The sequence below is a fragment of the Gopherus flavomarginatus genome, chromosome 8, assembly GCF_025201925.1.
Source record: "Gopherus flavomarginatus isolate rGopFla2 chromosome 8, rGopFla2.mat.asm, whole genome shotgun sequence".
Taxonomy (NCBI): domain Eukaryota; kingdom Metazoa; phylum Chordata; order Testudines; family Testudinidae; genus Gopherus; species Gopherus flavomarginatus.
In genome coordinates this window covers 10,568,781-10,587,271 of record NC_066624.1, presented here as the reverse complement: position 1 = coordinate 10,587,271, position 18,491 = coordinate 10,568,781, and the positions used below count along the sequence as shown (strand labels likewise).

The following is an 18,491-nucleotide window of genomic DNA, read 5'->3' as shown; positions in this document are numbered from 1 at the left end:
AGTTACAATTTACCCCTTCATGTCACAAGCTGTAGACTTGCCTACAGCTCAACTGCCTGTCCAGTACAAAGGCTGGTCAGGAATGTGGACTTTTGCAGTCTATGACAATTATCCTATCCCCATGCTACTGGGGGAAGACTTGGCCAACCAGGTGAGGCGGGCCAAGAGAGTGGGAATGGTTACACGTAGCCAAACCAGGCAAGCTTCCAGACCCATTCCTGTTCCTGAACCGTCCACAGAGGCCCCGTCTGTGTTACCAGAGACCCAGACAGAGGTAGTGGACCCGGATTCCATGCCTACCACTGAAACAGCCACAGCATCTCCAGTCCCAGGCCCGGAACTGGAACAGCAACCAGCACCAGCAAGTGCAACTACATCTTCAAACTCAACGCCAGAGGGCGCCAGCGAGCCAAAACTGGCAGAAGCACAAGACAGCCATACCCAAAAGGCTCAGCCAGAGCCTGAAATACCCTCAGGTGCACCAGCAACGGAAACAACCCCATCACCTACATCGCTTCCAGAGGGACCAAGCCCAAGTCCACAGTCTGAGGAAGAACTGGTGACCCCAGCCTCAAGGGAACAGTTCCAGACTGAGCAGGAAGCAGATGACAGCCTTCAGAAAGCTTGGGCGGCGGCACGGAGCACCCCACCGCCTCTCAGCTCTTCTAATCGATCCCGGTTTGTTATAGACCAAGGACTTTTGTACAAGGAAATTCTTTCTGGTGGACACCGGGAAGAATGGCAGCCGCAAAAACAGTTGGTGGTTCCAACTAAGTACCGGGGGAAGCTCTTAAGCTTAGCCCATGATCATCCCAGTGGGCATGCTGGGGTGAACAGAACCAAAGACCGGTTGGGGAAGTCCTTCCACTGGGAGGGGATGGGCAAGGACGTTGCCAAGTATGTCCGGTCTTGTGAGGTATGCCAAAGAGTGGGTAAGCCTCAAGACCAGGTCAAGGCCCCTCTCCAGCCACTCCCCATAATTGAGGTCCCATTTCAGCGAGTAGCTGTGGATATTCTGGGCCCTTTCCCAAAAAAGACGCCCAGAGGAAAGCAGTACGTACTGACTTTAGTGGACTTTGCTACCCGATGGCCAGAAGCAGTCGCTCTAGGCAACACCAGGGCTAACACTGTGTGCCTGGCCCTAACAGCCATCTTTGCCAGGGTAGGTTGGCCCTCTGACATCCTTACAGATTCAGGGTCTAATTTCCTGGCAGGGACCATGGAAAAACTGTGGGAAACTCATGGGGTGAATCACTTGGTTGCCACCCCGTACCACCATCAAACCAATGGCCTGGTTGAAAGGTTCAATGGAACTTTGGGGGCCATGATACGAAAATTCATCAACGAATTCTCCAATAATTGGGACCTAGTGTTGCAGCAGTTGCTGTTTGCCTACAGGGCTGTACCACATCCCAGTTTAGGGTTTTCACCATTTGAACTTGTGTATGGTCACGAGGTTAAGGGGCCATTACAGTTGGTGAAGCAGCAATGGGAGGGGTTTACGCCTTCTCCAGAAACTAACATTCTGGACTTTGTAAGCAACCTACAAAGCACCCTCCGACACTCTTTAGCCCTTGCTAGAGAGAACCTAAAGGATGCTCAAGAAGAGCAAAAGGCCTGGTATGACAGACATGCCAGAGAACGTTCCTTCAAGGTAGGAGACCAGGTTATGGTCTTGAAGGCGCAACAGGCCCATAAGATGGAAGCATCATGGGAAGGGCCATTCACGGTCCAAGAGCGCCTGGAAGCTGTAAACTACCTCATAGCATTTCCCAATTCCTCACTAAAGCCTAAAGTGTACCATGTTAATTCTCTCAAGCCTTTCTATTCCAGAGACTTACAGGTTTGTCAGTTTACAGTCCAGGGAGATGATGCTGAGTGGCCTGACGGTGTCTACTACGATGGGAAAAAAGACGGTGGCGTGGAAGAGGTGAATCTCTCAACCACCCTGGAACGTCTGCAGCGGCAACAAATCAAGGAGCTGTGCACTAGCTTCGCCCCATTGTTCTCAGCCACCCCAGGACGGACTGAACGGGCATACCACTCCATTGATACAGGTAATGCTCACCCAATCAGAACCCCACCCTACCGAGTGTCTCCTCATGCCCAAGCTGCTATAGAACGGGAGATCCAGAACATGCTACAGATGGGTATAATCCGCCCATCTTCCAGTGCATGGGCATCTCCAGTGGTTCTGGTACCCAAACCAGATGGGGAAATACGCTTTTGCGTGGACTACCGTAAGCTAAATGCTGTAACTCGTCCGGACAACTATCCAATGCCACGTACCGATGAGCTATTGGAAAAGTTGGGACGTGCCCAGTTCATCTCTACAATAGACTTAACTAAGGGGTACTGGCAAGTACCGCTAGATGAACCTGCCAAGGAGAGGTCAGCATTCGTCACCCATGCGGGGGTGTATGAATTCAATGTCCTTCCTTTCGGCCTTCGAAATGCACCCGCCACCTTCCAGAGGCTGGTAGATGGTCTACTAGCTGGACTGGCAGAATTTGCAGTTGCCTACCTCGATGATGTGGCCATTTTTTCAGACTCCTGGCCCGAACACCTACTACACCTGGAAAAGGTCTTTGAGCGCATCAGGCAGGCAGGACTAACTGTTAAGGCCAAAAAGTGTCAAATAGGCCAAAACAGAGTGACTTACCGGGGGCACCAGGTGGGTCGAGGAACCATAAACCCCCTACAGGCCAAGGTGGATGCTATCCAAAAGTGGCCTGTCCCACGGTCCAAGAAGCAGGTCCAATCCTTCTTAGGCTTGGCCGGATACTACAGGCGATTTGTACCACACTACAGCCAAATCGCTGCCCCACTGACCGACCTGACCAAAAAGACCCAGCCAAATGCAGTTAAGTGGACTAATGAGTGTCAAAAGGCCTTTACCCAACTTAAGGCAACGCTCATGTCTGACCCTGTGCTCAGGGCCCCGGACTTTGACAAGCCATTCCTAGTAACCACAGATGCATCTGAGCGTGGTATAGGAGCGGTGCTCATGCAGGAAGCAACAGATCACAACTTCCATCCTGTCGTGTTTCTCAGTAAGAAACTGTCTGAGAGGGAAAGTCACTGGTCAGTCAGTGAAAAGGAATGCTATGCCATTGTGTACGCCCTGGAAAAGCTACGCCCATATGTTTGGGGACGGCGGTTCCAACTACAAACTGACCATGCTGCACTAAAGTGGCTTCATACTGCCAAGGGGAACAACAAAAAACTTCTTCGTTGGAGTTTAGCTCTCCAAGATTTTGATTTTAAAATTCAACACATCACAGGAGCTTCTAATAAAGTTGCTGATGCACTCTCCCGTGAGAGTTTCCCAAAATTCAGTAGTTAAAAAGTGTTCTTAAACTGTAGAAGTCTGTTAGTTATATACTTAGGAGTATATGTAAAGGTGTATGTGTTGTATTAATCTGTTATTTTCAAGTTCTAGAAGGAAATCGCCGCCAGTGAGCTTCCCCACTGTCTGCAATTTGGGGGGCGTGTCATAAACAGATAGCTAAGGGTTAATGTCTCTTTCACCTGAAGCACCTGACCAGAGGACCAATCAGGAAACCGGATTTTTTCAACTTTGGGTGGAGGGAATTGTGTGTCTAAGGTCTTTGTTTCTGGCTGCCTGCCTTCTCTGAGCTTTGGAGAAGTAGCTCTACTTTCTAGTCTTCTGTTTCTAAGTGTAAGGACAAAGAGATCAGATAGTAAGTTCTATGGTTTTCTTTTCTTTGGTATTTGCATGAATATAAGTGCTGGAGTGCTTTGATTTGTATTCTTTTGGAATAAGGCTGTTTATTCAATATTCTTTTAAGCAATTGACCCTGTGTTGTATCATCTTAATACAGAGAGATTATTTGTACTTATTTTTCTTTCTTTTTATATAAAGCTTTCTTTTAAGACCTGTTGGAGTTTTTCTTTACTTCAGGGAAATTGAGTCTGTACTCACCAGGGAATTGGTGGGAGGAAGAAATCAGGGGAGATCTGTGTGTGTTGAAGTGGCTAGCCTGATTTTGCATTCCCTCTGGGTGAAGAGGAAAGTACTTTTTGTTTCCAGGATTGGGAACAGAGAGGGAGATTCACTCTGTTTGGATTCACAGAGCTTGTGTCTGTGTATCTCTCCAGGAGCACCTGGAGGGGGGAAGGGAAAAAGGATTATTTCCCTTGGTTGTGAGACTCAAGGGATTTGGGTCTTGGGGTCCCCAGGAAAGGTTTTTCAGGGGGACCAGAGTGCCCCAAAACACTCTAATTTTTTGGGTGGTGGCAGCAGGTACCAGGTCCAAGCTGGTAACTAAGCTTGGAGGTTTTCATGCTAACCCCCATATTTTGGACGCTAAGGTCCAAATCTGGGACCTAGGTTATTACAACTTGAAACACTATACTGAGTCAGTCGTCATCACGGAAGGCATAGGGACCCTGATCCCCCAAAGCACTTAAGCAGATGCTTAACTTTATACGTAGGAGTAGCCCTATCTGAGGTTAAAGGGACTATTCTCATGTGTAAAGATAAACATTTTTAATGCATTGCTGCATTGGGGCCCATATGCCTGCTCTTAGCAAATATCTATCATACAGTACAGCATGTGAATGAACAAAATGGTTTGTAACAGCTACCAAATAATAACCATAACAATAACAAGGAATTATTTCACCTCACGAGCAAAACTGATGTGCCCCACTACAGAAAATGATTCAGAGCAGCTGGGAAAAGCTCTTGAGCGAATACCGGTTAATGAATGAACCTGGTTTAGAAAATAAATATGTTTTTAACGTGAAAGCTGACACAATGCTATGGCTGATTGCCTGTTTTATATAGAAGAATGGCCACTAGTGTAAAAACTGCAGCTATGTAACCCCCACCCCCGACCGTTTAACATGTTAATTTGGTCATGGATTTTTATTTTAGTTACTGTCCTAGTCCAGTCTATGAAGATTACTTGAATTTTAATCTTTTCACAGACAACTAATATTGCACTACAGAGTCATTTACTTTTCATGATTATTGAGTAAAATTTTCAATAGCAAATTAAGTTAACAAAAATGTATGTGTCCCTCTTAGTCAATTTCAGTAAGTGTCAGGAATTATAGATTTACAATACCTCAAAGCAGCAAATCAGAAAGGAACAAGCAATGCAAGCTGCCTAATTCCTCAATCTGGTGATATTTAATACCATCCTCCTTATTCCAGCCTGGCTGTGTTCCATAATGTTACCAATTTTAATGATAATTGTGTCTATTTCAATCATTTTCTAATTGTGGCTTTTGTGTCAATTTTAATAATACAAAAGTGTATTAATATTCCTGAAACCTTAGTAGATTATAATCAAACAAAAACCCGATACACTGTATTTGTCATTGCCACTCAGAAGCATTTTCAGTACAATTAATATATGGCTAAAATTATCCTGTTGAAAGCTCTTCATTATACGAAACTTCTTCAGAACAAGGGACCTCCGATCTCATATGGAGCTCCTATGAATTACCTCAGTTCTAGGTTATAACAACACTCAGCTACACATTTGTTATCTCACTGTACAGTTGGACACCGGACACAGGAAGGCCACACAGTGAGACCAAGTTAGTGGCAGGGCTAGGAGCAGGACACTCACATCTCCTGATACTTACACCAGCCTCCTATCCACTGGACCGTACTATGAGTGAAGAGATAGACTGGCAGCTCTGGCCTAACCCAAGATCCATCCATGTGTGTGCCCGCGCCAATAGGGCCCTGGGAGGTAGGTAGGAAATGGAATCCACTTATGAAAGAAAAGTGAGGGCAGGGTTTGTGATCCTGTCCACACCTTGGGAAGTTTGAGGGGCTCATCTTCTCCCCAATAAACATTTTGTTGGGGAAAAGGGAGTTGGGTCTGATGGGCCCACTTCAAAAGTTTTTGCAGAAAGACTGAAGGTCAGTCAATCCCTCACTTTAGAACCTAATCCAGCCCCTGCTTTAGGATGTCAAGGTTACTCAGAGCCTCCCTTCATAGTTTCATAATCCAGCTGTTGGAATTCAGGCTGTGTGGAGTCTACCACTATGACTTTTGGAAGAGGGCAATCTTAGGCAGCCACATAACACCCTAACCAGCATTACCTAGTTGCTGATACTAAGGGGGAAGTTAATGACATCTAGAATAGGCTCAGCATTGGCGGTTGGGTAGCTGGAAAAGGCAGCATCTGCCAGGATAGCTGCCTATGCTCTTGGCCAGCATTCGTATATATTTCAGAGAGCTGGCCTCTGTTTTGGGGGCATTGCCTAAAATTTTGCACCCACACCTCAACTGTTAAGGGCACCTCAGTTACAGGTGCAGCTACTCAGATTTGGCATACAAGTCATTCCGTGGGAAGTGGGGCCTCAACCTAGTCACCCCCAAAATATTCCTCTGTGTGTGTGTGTTTTATTTTTTATATTTATACACACACACAGAGGAATATTTTCTCCATATCTATATATAAAAATTAAAACAACAAAAGCCCTTTGACTGTTTCAGCCCCAGATGCAGTTATGCATTTCCTTAATTGCCCTTTAAATACAAACAAGGTTTCAGGAAAATTAAATTGATAACGTTTGTAGCAATGTTATCCACTTCAGATTCACGATGTTAATAATAACCTCCGTGAAATCAATTGTTATCAGTAGTTAACTGGACTGTCACTTTGCTTTGGGCTGTTAATGAGCTAAAAAACTGGTCTTTCATTGCGATAAAAGACGGTTACTCACCTTTGTAACTGTTGTTCTTCGAGATGTGTTGCTCATATCCATTCCAGTTAGGTGTGTGCGCCGCGCGTGCACATTCGTCGGAAAACTTTTACCCTAGTAACTCAGTGGGCCGGCAGGTCGCCCCCTAGAGTGGCGCCGTCATGGTGCTCGATATATACCCCTGCCGGCCCACCCGCTCCTCAGTTCCTTCTTGCCGGCTATTCTGACAGTGGGGAAGGAGGGCGGGTGTGGAATGGATATGAGCAACACATCTCGAAGAACAACAGTTACAAAGGTGAGTAACCGTCTTTTCTTCTTCGAGTGATTGCTCATATGCATTCCAGTTAGGTGAATCCCAAGCCTTACGTAGGCGGTGGGATCGGAGTGAAATGTGGCAGAATGAAAACTGCTGAGCTAGGGGCTACAGCATCTCTTGACTGTTGAACCAGGGCATACTGCGAAGCAAAGGTATGGACCAAGGACCAATGGAGCTGCGCGACAGATCTCGTGGGTAGGAACACGAGCCAGCAAGGCGGCAGATGAAGCCTGAGCCCTGGTAGAATGCACGGTGATGTGGCTTGGGGAAATATGAGCCAAATCATAATAAGTGCGGATGTACGCCATCACCCAAGATGAGATCCTCTGAGAGGAAAACAAGCAAGCCTTCCCTTTGGTCTGCTACCGTGACAGAGCTGGGGCACCTTACGAAATGGTTCTGTCAGCGCAATATAAATGCGAGCACTCTACAGATGTCCAGGGAGTGCAATTGTTGCGCCCATTGCGTTGAGCTGTGGGTAACATGAAAGGCTGAAACCACCTTAGGGAGGAAAGCCGGGTGCGGTCATAACTGCACCTTGTCTTTGTGAAACCTAGTGTACGGCAGAACCCCCGTAAGAGCTCTGAGCTCGGAGACTCGTCTGGCCGATGTAACAGCTACAAGGAAAGTTGTCGTCCAAGACAGGTATAGCAGAGGGCCGGTCGCGAACGGCTCGAATGGGAGAGACATAAGTCTGGTTAAAACTAGGTTGAGGTCCCAGGTTGGGGCTGGGCGGCGCACCCGAGGGTGCAAGCGCTCCAAGCCCTTGAGGGACCTCGAACCCATAGAGTGTGAGAACACGGAATGTCCACCTTAGCCTGGCTGGAAGGTAGAGGTGGCTGCCGAGTGTACCCTCAGCGATGAAACCGCCAGGTCCTGCCGCTGAAGGCCAGAGGCAGGCCAAATAGAGGGGATCGAGACCTCAGTAGGAGCAAGATCGAGCGTATTGCACCTGTAGAAGAAATGCTTCCACTCGGCCCGGTACGTTGACCAGGTGGAAGGCTTCCTGTCACCTCGGCTCAGTTACGCAGCAGCCACACCGTGAGGCGAAGAGGCTGCAGGTCCGGGTGACGAAGCCTGTCGTGGCCCTGAGTGATGAGGTCTGGGTGGGGTGGCAGGGTAATTGGGTCGGTTATTGAGAGGCCGAGCAACGTGGTATATCCGTGCTGCCTGGACCACGCTGGAGTGATCATGATGATGTGCGCTCTGCCCCTGCGGAGTTTGAGTAGGACCTAATGAACCAGTGGGAACAGTGGGAAGGCATAAAGGAGTTGGCCTTTCCACGGCATCAGGAATGCGTCCAAGATCGATCCCGAGGAGAGACCTTGGAAGGAGTAGAACATCTGGCATTTTCTGCTCTCGCGGTGAGCGAACAGGTCTATGTGAGGAAAAATCTCCACTTCTGGAAAGCAGAACGCCTCACATGGGGCAGAGTGACCACTCGAAAGACAGGAAAGACCTGCTGAGTCAAAGCGCCAAGGCGTTCCGAACGCCTGGGAGAAAGGACGTCACCAGCTCCATCGAGTGGGCCATGCAAAAGTCCCAGAAATGGATGGCCTCCTGACAAAAGGGGGGAGGACCATGTCCCTCCCTGGTTATTTATGAAGCACATGGCCATTGTGTTGGCTGTAAACACTGAGATACCACAGCCTCACAGCTGCCGCTGGAACCCCTGGCATGCCAGGCGGACTACTCTCATTTTGGGGGCATTGATGTGGAATGCCAGCTCCTGAGAAGACCAAAGGCCTTAAGCTCGGAGGTGACCAGGAGCACTCGAGCAGAGAGATGACGCGTCCGTCGTCAGGGGCAGTGAGGGCTGGGGCGGATGGAACCGCATCCCTGCCCACACCAGGGAGGGAGTTAGCCACCACTCTAGGGAGCCTAAGGTGCTCGAGGGAACGGTGACTACCATGACCATTGGCTCCCTGTCTGGGTGGTACGCCGAGGTGAGCCGGACTTGGAGAGGACGGAGGCGGAGCTTGGCGTGTTTGGTTACAAACTTGCGGGCAGCCATGGACCCAGGAGACTGAGACAAGTGCGAGCCGAGGTCGTTGGGAAAGTCTGCGGACCTCGGATGATTGTTGCCATCGCCTAAAACCGCAGTTGTGATAAGCAGGCTCCGGCTAGGTCGGAGACCAGGATAGCCCCTAGGAAGTCCAACCTCTGCGTGGGAACCAGAGTGGATTGCTCTATAGTAATCATCAGGCCTAGACCTGTGAATAAGACCGTGACGATGCCCACGTGCTGAGTGGTTTGTGTCTCGGAGTCTCCTCGGATAAGCGAATCGTCCAGATACGGAAAAACACATATCCGACATCAGCGAAGGTAGGTGGCGACTATGGCCGTAAACCAGAAGTACTGACGGTTGGCTAGAAAGCGGAGGTATCTCCTGTGCGGAGGGAAGATGGCGTTGCGAAAGTACGCGTCCTTCATATCGAGGGCGGCATAGTAGCCCCCAGGAGGCAAGGATGGAATAATGGTTCCCAGGGATACCATGCGGAACTTCAACCTTATCCTAAACTGGTTGAGTCCGCGCAGGACTAGGAAGGTCTGAGACCTCCGTTCGAGTGGGGGACTAGGGCATAACGGGAGTAGACCCCCTTGCCCCTTTCGTCAGTCGGCGTCTGCACCTCTTGTACGAGGAATTGCTCGTGAGAGGGGTCCCTGAAGGGGGACAGGGCTGGAACAAATTAGAGGTAGTACCTATGCTCCACCGTGCGCAGGACCCAGCGATCTGAAATTAACTGGGGCCACGCCAGGAGAAAGCGGGATTGGGATCCCGGCCTGTGACTGGTACACCACCCTCAGGCGCACCTTGGAAGGTTCGTCTTTGGTCCCAGTGGTAATTGCGAGGGACCTTGACCTTGGCTCTTTAGGGGTCCTGACGTTCGTCTGCGACCACCTTGGCCTCGCCGTTTGCCAAAGTCCTGTCTCTGGTTAGGCACAGAGTATGGCGGCTGGGGACAGAAAGGGCTGCGTTTGGTCGCTGGCATATGCATGCTGAGAGAGCGCATTAGGACCCTATTGTCCATCAGGCTTCGCAGCCTGGGGCTGTCTTTGCCGCGAAGAGGCCTTTACCAACAAAGGGTAAATCCTGAATGGCATACTGCAGCTCTGGCCGGAGGTTTGAAACCTGAAGCCATGAGATGCACCTCATGGCGACACCAAAGGCCAGAGTCCTGGCTGCTGAGTCTGCTGCGTCCAACGAGGCCTGGAGGGACGCTCTGGGTACCTTTTTTCCCCCGTCCTCCAAGACGGCAGCGAACTCTTGGCGGGAGTTTTGAGGGAGAAACTCCATAAACTAAACTACCTTCACCCAGGTGCTATAATTATAGCAGCTAAGCAAGGCTTGTTGCTTTGCTACCCAGAGCTGCAGGGTCTCTGCAGAGTACACCTGGCGGCCAAGTAGGTTCATTTGCCAAGCCTCCTTCGGTTTCGGGCTGGCGCCCGCTGGCCATACCAATACCTCTCCTTAACAGACTGAAAGACTAGTGAGCAGAGAGGAGAGCGGACAGACGAGTAGTCGTACCCCTTAGAGGGCCCCATACCGGGTCCTCTACCTCTGGGACCTCCTCCACCTCAGGTTGTCGGGGGGCGTATCAGAATCGTGGTCCTGAGCATAAGATCTGCGCATGTGGGATGACACGGATGCGTGTCTGGATGGCCATGGAGGTACTAAAAAAAGGCATGGGCAGAGTCTCTGACTCTATCGGACCTTGCCCAAATCAGCACCAGGGACCGGCACCGGGAGGCGTACCAGTACCTGGAACGAGATCCAGACCTGCAACCAGAAAGGTGCCGGGAGGTCAACTGAGATCTCGAGGCTTGGGGAGAGGCTACAGGAGTCATGGTACGTGTTGCGGTGCCGGGAGTCGGAACGGTGCCGATAGTAGCGGGTCGGCGAACGGGATACCGACCGGTGCGGCGAGTGCGACCGGTACCGATGAGGAAAACAGCACCGGGACTGCAAGTGGTGTCGGGTGTGCCGACGGGACCTGGAGCGTCTGCGGGACCGTGATCATGAACGGTGCCGCTCTGCTGTGCTGACAGAGGACGGTCATATGAAGAGACTGTATTACCCGCACCGGCGGTGCCGGGGTCAGGCAGCATCGACTCTGTCATGGCAATGAGATTCCTCGCCGTTGGTAATGTCTCCGGCGTGGAGGGAACAGCAGGCTCAACCACAGTGCATACTGGGGAGCTGTCAGGCACCGGATTCGACAGTCCTCGTGGGACCAGGATCGACGGTACCGAGGTCGTCAGAGCTTCGGTAGGTGTCGGTGCCGGGTGATCCGACTTAGACAAGCTCTCTGGCTGCGGTGCAGTCGGCACGGAAGCAGCAGGAGCAGTAAGCTCAACCACGGCGCGTGCCGGGGAGGCGTCAGGCACCGGATTTGACGGCCCTTGTGGGACCGGGATCGACGGTGCCGACGTCGTTGGTGCCTCAGAGGTGTCGGTGCCGGACGATCCGACTTAGACAAGCTCTCTGGCTGTGGTGCCATTGGCACGGAAGCAGCAGGAGCAGTAAGCTCAACCATGGCGCGTGCCGGGGAGCCGTCAGGCACCGGATTCGACGGCCCTTGTGGGACCGGGATCGACGGTGCCGACGTCTTCGGTGCCTCAGCAGGCGTTGGTGCCGGGCGATCCGACTTAGACGAGCACTCTGGCTGCGGTGCAGTTGGCACAGAAGCAGCGGGAGCAGTAACCTCTACCACGGTGCGTGCCGGGGAGCTGTCAGGCACTGGATTCAATGGCCCTGGGGGACTGGAATCGACGGTGCCGATGTCATCGGTGCCTCAGCAGGTGTTGGTGCCGGGCAATTCGACTTAGACAAGCTCTCTGGCTGCGATGCAGGTGGCACGGAAGCAGCAGGAGCAGGGGGCTCAACCACGGTGCGTGCCGGGGAGCCGTCAGGCACCAACAGGAATTGTAGGCTTTCTCGACCTCGGAGGAAGGGAGCGGCGCCGAGTCGACTTCGGTGCCGGCCGGTGCCGAAAGGCCTTGGCAGTACCGGCGGGGTCCGGTGCCGAGGAGGCGCTTCTGCCAGCCGCTTGATCATCGCTCGGTGCCAAAGGTGGAGGGGTAAGTGAAAGTCCTGCTCCTTTTTGTTCTCGGCTTGAAAGCCTTGCAAATGGGGCACTTAGCTGTCAAGTGTGATTCCCTGAGGCACTTCAAACAGGAGTCATGTAGATCTCCCTTCGGCATCGGCTTCTGGCAGGCCGAGCCCATTTTAAAACCCGGTGAGCCATGCATGGGCTCCGGCACCGGGTGCAGGGAAGGGGCTACTTCCTGAACCCCGCTAACTATTACTAAACTAACTATGTTAGCAAAGAAAAAACGTATAACTATACAAATATGTATATAAAAGGATTATAACTGCATAACTATATACGAGAACTACGAGTAGCTAGGGAAGTGGAGGTCAGCTAAGCCGCGCTCCACTGTTCCAACGACTGACACGGGCGGTAAGAAGGAACTGAGGAGCGGGTGGGCCGGAAGGGGTATATATCGAGCACCATGACGGCGCCACTCTAGGGGGCGACCTGCCGGCCCACTGAGTTGCTAGGGTAAAAGTTTTCCGACGAATGTGCACGCGCGGCGCACACACCTAACTGGAATGGATATGAGCAATCACTCGAAGAAGAATCACTAATTTTGAATGAATTTATTGCAATAATCACCTGGACTCAATGATTTAATTTGCTGACATCATCGTTAGTTAAATTATATTGATAATCAAGTGAGAGACGTAAAAATGCATGAAAAAATACAAGCAGAACTGATGGTCTTGTGGCTGCAGGGTTTAATCTTTGTGTCAGAGGAGGCCAATTAGCAAGGAATGAGAAGTCTCCCTGTCTGGTTTTTTCAGCCTTGTTTATTGTAGAGTATGAAGCAAGTCACAAGGGAGTCAGCGTATGAAGGATGAAGAATTTTCATCTACTCTTGAATTTCAAGGGGCCATTCTTTACCCTTACTTTATCCACTCATTGTAGTCTGCTATAGTATTTCTGGCCCATTAGTGAGACAAAGCCATTGTCTATGCCAATCACTTGGCTTTACCTTCCTTCCACTCTCCCTGTCCCCAAAGAAAAGCTTCACACTGATGGTGTATCTAATCTTCTGCAGGGGGTTAGCAGGGAAAGGTCACTCTCACATTAGGTAGGACCATGTGGCAGCAACTGAATTAAGCTGAAGTCTTTGTCACAGATGTACTAAGGTAGTTTTATTGTGAACAACACTATAATGAAAGCTGTTGTGACTACCCAAGGGACCAGCAAATATATGTTGCCTAGTACAGGTGCATCTTTAACTAAAGGTCAAACAAACCTATCCTGAAAATCTTGGAAATAGTCTAAAATGATTGCTTAAGACAGACTCTTGTCTGCTAGATGTTGTGCATGTTTGGACTGTATGGGCTTAATTTGAAAGCCAGGCTCCCATATCTGCAAATAACTGCTGGAGACATTACACATGTACAAATGCTGGCAAGTAGCTGTCTAATAACTGGACTGTGCCCACAAATTAGGTAGGTAGACATTAATTGCCATCACCTGCATGTGCAATTAATTACACCTGCAAAATTGCTCTTGCAAGTAAATAACTGTATTAACAAAGATAATAAAATAATAACAAAAATAAAATTGCTAGTGCAAAATGGTTGGCTGATCTATTAAATTAAAAAAAAAAAGCTCTGTATGCTTAGTGTCCAAAGCAATCTCTAGAAATCAGATATTTAGGTCAACTTGAGATCCTATACTCTAGGAATACAATACTTAATTTCTGGACCACTAAATACTCTCTCCTCTCTGCTTCTGTTACCCTGTGGACTTAATAAGGAAAGATTGTACAAAAAATGTTATTTGTGTGCCCTGAAATGAAAAACCAAGGTGGAGTTAATACAATTTTCATCAAGTATATATAAAATTAATGCATCCGATCTTCCCTAACCTACAAACTTTACAATTCACAGTAAAAAAAAAAAAAGGTTGTCTCCTCCCACTTTTCAGAAAGATTTAGTATCCTAGGGAATTACCCTAAACCCACAAGTGAACGGAAAGACTCCCATTGACTTCAAGCCCCTAGTGTAATAGGGAGATTTCATGTTACTAACAATACATTCGCTAGCACATTATGACATATTAGAATTAATTAAAATTGAACTGTAATTATTAAAATAATTATATATAGTATATCTTGGTTCAGACGTGAGAAAAGGCTTATGTATGAGAATATACAAGCACATGGATACCTAATTGTTTATGCAATTACTATGGCTGCATAATAAAAATGGGGTATTTGTGTGTGCAAATGGTTATTAGGTGCATAACTGACCATCTGAGAATGCAAACACCCAGTTTACTTCTGTAGTTATAGAAACAGCATGTGCAAATTAGGCATTTCATTGCCAAAACATTGATGCATGCGGCTTTCTAAAAACCTGTCTTTGTGATATGGTATCGTTGCTTGTTATGTTGTTTCTGTTCACTGACGGCTAGGTTTAAAGGTAATTAGGCACTCTTGAAAATCCTAGTAGGCACCTATTGCATTGCTAGGCACCTAAATACTTTTTAAAATATAACCCTCTGGATCCTGATACTTCAATCGGATCTGTGTGGGTGGATCCCTGTGCCCACTGGGGATCTGCATACAGGCAAAGATTAATTCACTCAGACATGATTGTAGGATTGGGCTTTACTTGCTATATCACAATTGTTCTCAGAATAATTAAATACAGATTATCAAGGCTCTACTGTATTAATATGTAGAACCTTTGGGAATAAAATTTCGAGCTTAAGTGGCAAGGCTCTCTTTTACCATTTTGCCACTGCCGCGTTATTTTCCCCTTACCTTTGAATCAGTGACTAGTTGGACTCATTTTTTGTACTTTATCCCTGATGGAAAATAGAACTGCTCCTGAATGCTTAAAAATTATCTGGGGCTATGCAGAAATTTGTCATTACACATTCAATCCCCTAGTCTTGGGATCAGGGTTGATCTACATTCAACTGCACATCACTGGGAGTTGCAGGCCTGAATTATCAAACAACACAGGATTTCTTTAAAATGAACTCGGAAAATATTAATAATGAACTTGATGTGATCCAGGCCTCAATCACGTCAGTGACTAAGGAGTCAAAAATTTTGGTTCACAATTCACAGTGGGTGAGGGAAAACGCTAACATATGGAAATAACTACTGATGGACACAATTATATTTTAACCGAGAATACCAAAGGCTTGAAAGCTCTAAGGAATCAAATTAATGACCTGGAAAACAAGCTCAAATTAAGAAACATCAGGTTGGGGGTGGATCCCTAGGGCTTATTTGAGACAGGAAAAGAATTTTTTTTTAATGGATAATGGAAGTGGTGGGGATGGATAATTTTTAATTCCCTCTGCAATATATCTCAGCTCATATTTTCAGGAATGACAACTGGGAACACCCATCATGATGCTTACTAAATGTGTAACATATTATGGACCACACCATCACCTGCAAATCATCTGCCTTTTCCAGACTCAACAACACAGAGGATCAGACTCTGATCTAATTTTCAGTGCTGTAAATCTGGACAAAGTGGAGTTACTCTGTAACTAAAGCAGTATAAATAAGATTATAATCTGCTCTGTAGACTTCATAATGGCTTTAAAAGATGCAAATTAAAAAATTAATTTCAGAACTTCTTCATAAATTTAAATATTGCCACTATGATACCTTTTCCCCAAGATCATGTACTTTCTGGGCCTGAATCTTTGCTTGCACCAGTGGAAATCAGAAGTTATACCTCTGAAGCCAATAAAGCGCAAAACTGATAGGCTTTCTCTCTATTTACAGAGTGTTAATCCTGTGATTATAATAATATTAAATGTCATTCATGCGGTGCCTGATTGCTGATGCATTATAGCCATTTCAAACAAAATGCAATACTTCAGAGAGACACCAATTATACGGTTATATGTACCCTGCAAAAATAAAGTGCTACTTAAAGTTAAGTACTTTCTACTAGCTTTGTATTGTATGAGGTTAACACGCCAGGACTCCACTAGGCATTTGGCAGGACTGCTCCATAGTGGAGGTGGAATCATATTTAGAATAAGGACTTTGTTCCATAACTAGAATCAGACAATTCTGTAACAAAAATATCATTTTATTTTATACATGTCTATTTATAAGGGGCAAGTCCTGATCCCACTGAGGTTAATGGCAAAACCACTGTCAGTTTCAGTAAAACCAAGATTTGGCCTTCAGAAAACAGATTTCTTTTTCAGTAGAAAACCCCCGGTGTTCAGGGTAGGGATAATCAGGGCAGCACGGACCTGGCTGAGAGGACAGGATACATGTGTATATCCACACTTCAGTGCCTCGGTGATATTGTGGTTTCTGCAAGCCCAGCAAAAGGATAGCTCAAGTCCATTCAGAAAACACGGATCCCTCTACATGACACCAAGCTACTGGGCAACATCCATGCTTTCTCACAGAGTTCCATAACAAATGCTTTTGAAGAGTACAGTTATTAAATCACAGCTCAGTAGTAAGAAATACTTACTCTTTAGTGCTGGTTAATCTGTGATTAGGTATTGGAGAAATACATGGTGGGAGCAGGCATGAGGCTGAGGTGTCCTCCAGACGCTGTTTCTTGGTTTCACCAAATGTATCCAAGCTTTCAGACTGCTTGAACAAAACAAGAACAGCTTAAAAAATGCAGCATCTAAGCACAAATTCACCTTACCATTAAGAGAAAGTCAAGAATCTCTGCATATTTCCTTTGTAGTAGTAGCAGCTAAAATACTGATATCTAAGAGAAGTGAAAATAACTAAAAAAAAAAAGCCCTAAATGTGGTGATCTGTGTTGCAAACACATGACTAAGTTATATAACAACTAACCCAGCTGAATAATTGTAAAGCAAATGCCTCACTTTACTACAGTGTGCTTCTGTATTGCATCATAATGAATAAATAATCAAGATCTCAGGACCTGATCCTGCAAAATCTTATTCACATGAGTATCTTTTACTCATTAATATACTTGAAGTCAATGAGACAACTTTAATGAGTAAGGATTACTCAGATGACTGAGAGGCTGCAGACCTGAGCCCTAAAGTGGTCGTGATTAGCAAGGGGTAGATGGTTCAAAATTTACCTTGACAGATTCCCTGTTGCATGACCTCAGTGCCTGAACTAAGAAGATACAAGTAAAGCTGATTACTGCTCTGTCACTGGAACCTTCATACCGTCTCTCAAGCTCATGCGCTTGTGCCTTAAATAAATCTTTAAATAAAATGATTTTGAAACCCAAATCAGCCTCTTCATGCCATGTTTTAAACACGTGCAGCACAAACCCTAATTGACTTGCTTCCTCCTGCGTCACCGTGAGCAGCGATACTGATGAGCATGCAACAACCAAAATGGAAGGGAACGGTCTATTTTAATACTCAGCTGAGTATTTTCATTCTAGCGGAACGCCCAAGCACCCCAGAGAGTGTACCTTTCCATCCTGGCAGTTCCCGATCCAGAGTCCCAGCTAATGCAGTGAGGAGGTTCCCCCAGCTCTTTTAGATAACCCATCATTTTCCTTGAGCCCCAGGTTTAGCTACCAGTACTGTAGTCTTCTTCTGGCCGGGATTCTTCCTGCCTATCGCCCCACTGAGTTAGCAATTCTACAGTTATTAACGTATTATTCGCATAAACCCCAGCACACGTGCATGCACACAAAATACACATTCACAAAATGCCTTTCTTTCTGCATAATTTTAATTCATAGGCCAGAGTAAAACTAGAGATTCAGCTCCTGCAGACCTTACTCGTGACTATTCCCACTTAAGTCAATGTGAGTATTCACAGGAGTAAGGGCTGCAAGCCTTTGTCATGCACTAACTCCCTCCTTCTATCATCAGACTACTCTAAATCAGCATTTTAATGCAGTTCAGGAGGCCAATAGAACTGACAGCTGAAGTCACATTTCCAATGATTTATAAAATTTGGGGTATAAAAATCTTATATGATGTCTTTTCTCGGAGAGACCAGTGCATAACCATTTCAGCTGGAAAATCCCTCTACAAAAATTCATTTATGATATAAAACCTTCCTTTCTTTTCTGAAAGTACATTTTAGTTTGAAGCATACTGTCATATCCCACAAGAGAGGGTACCCTTGGGCATAAATAACATAAAACACATGATAAAACATAGTCCCTTAAGTCCAAATATATTCGGCGTTGCAGGTAATTGCAATGGGGGAGCATCTAGTTAAGCAAATCATATTTCTATAAATCACATTTGTTTATATAACAAAATTATATTTTTAAAGTCAGAATTCACCAGTGGCATAAGCCAGCACAACTCCATTGACTTGAATGAAGCAGTGCCTAAATCAGTGGTGAATCAGCTTGTAACTCTCCAGACAATAAAAATCTGCCTTCTAAACAGAAGTCACATTTTCTGGTTACACTCAAACCTCAGTAATTTGCACTAGTTCTTGGGA

At 47.0% G+C, this 18,491-nt stretch overlaps 1 protein-coding gene across 2 annotated transcripts in view; it reads right to left on the bottom strand.

Annotated features, from left to right (window-relative positions):
• AFF2 (ALF transcription elongation factor 2) overlaps window positions 1-18,491 on the bottom strand; it is a 411,852-nt gene that overhangs the window by 27,775 nt on the left and 365,586 nt on the right. Inside the window, exon 12 of one of the 2 annotated variants that reach the window (XM_050964719.1) lies at window positions 16,558-16,682. In XM_050964719.1, coding sequence (XP_050820676.1) covers window positions 16,558-16,682 — 125 coding nt within the window. The remainder of the gene's footprint in view (window positions 1-16,557; window positions 16,683-18,491) is intronic. The other variant, XM_050964720.1, reaches the window with a different exon arrangement.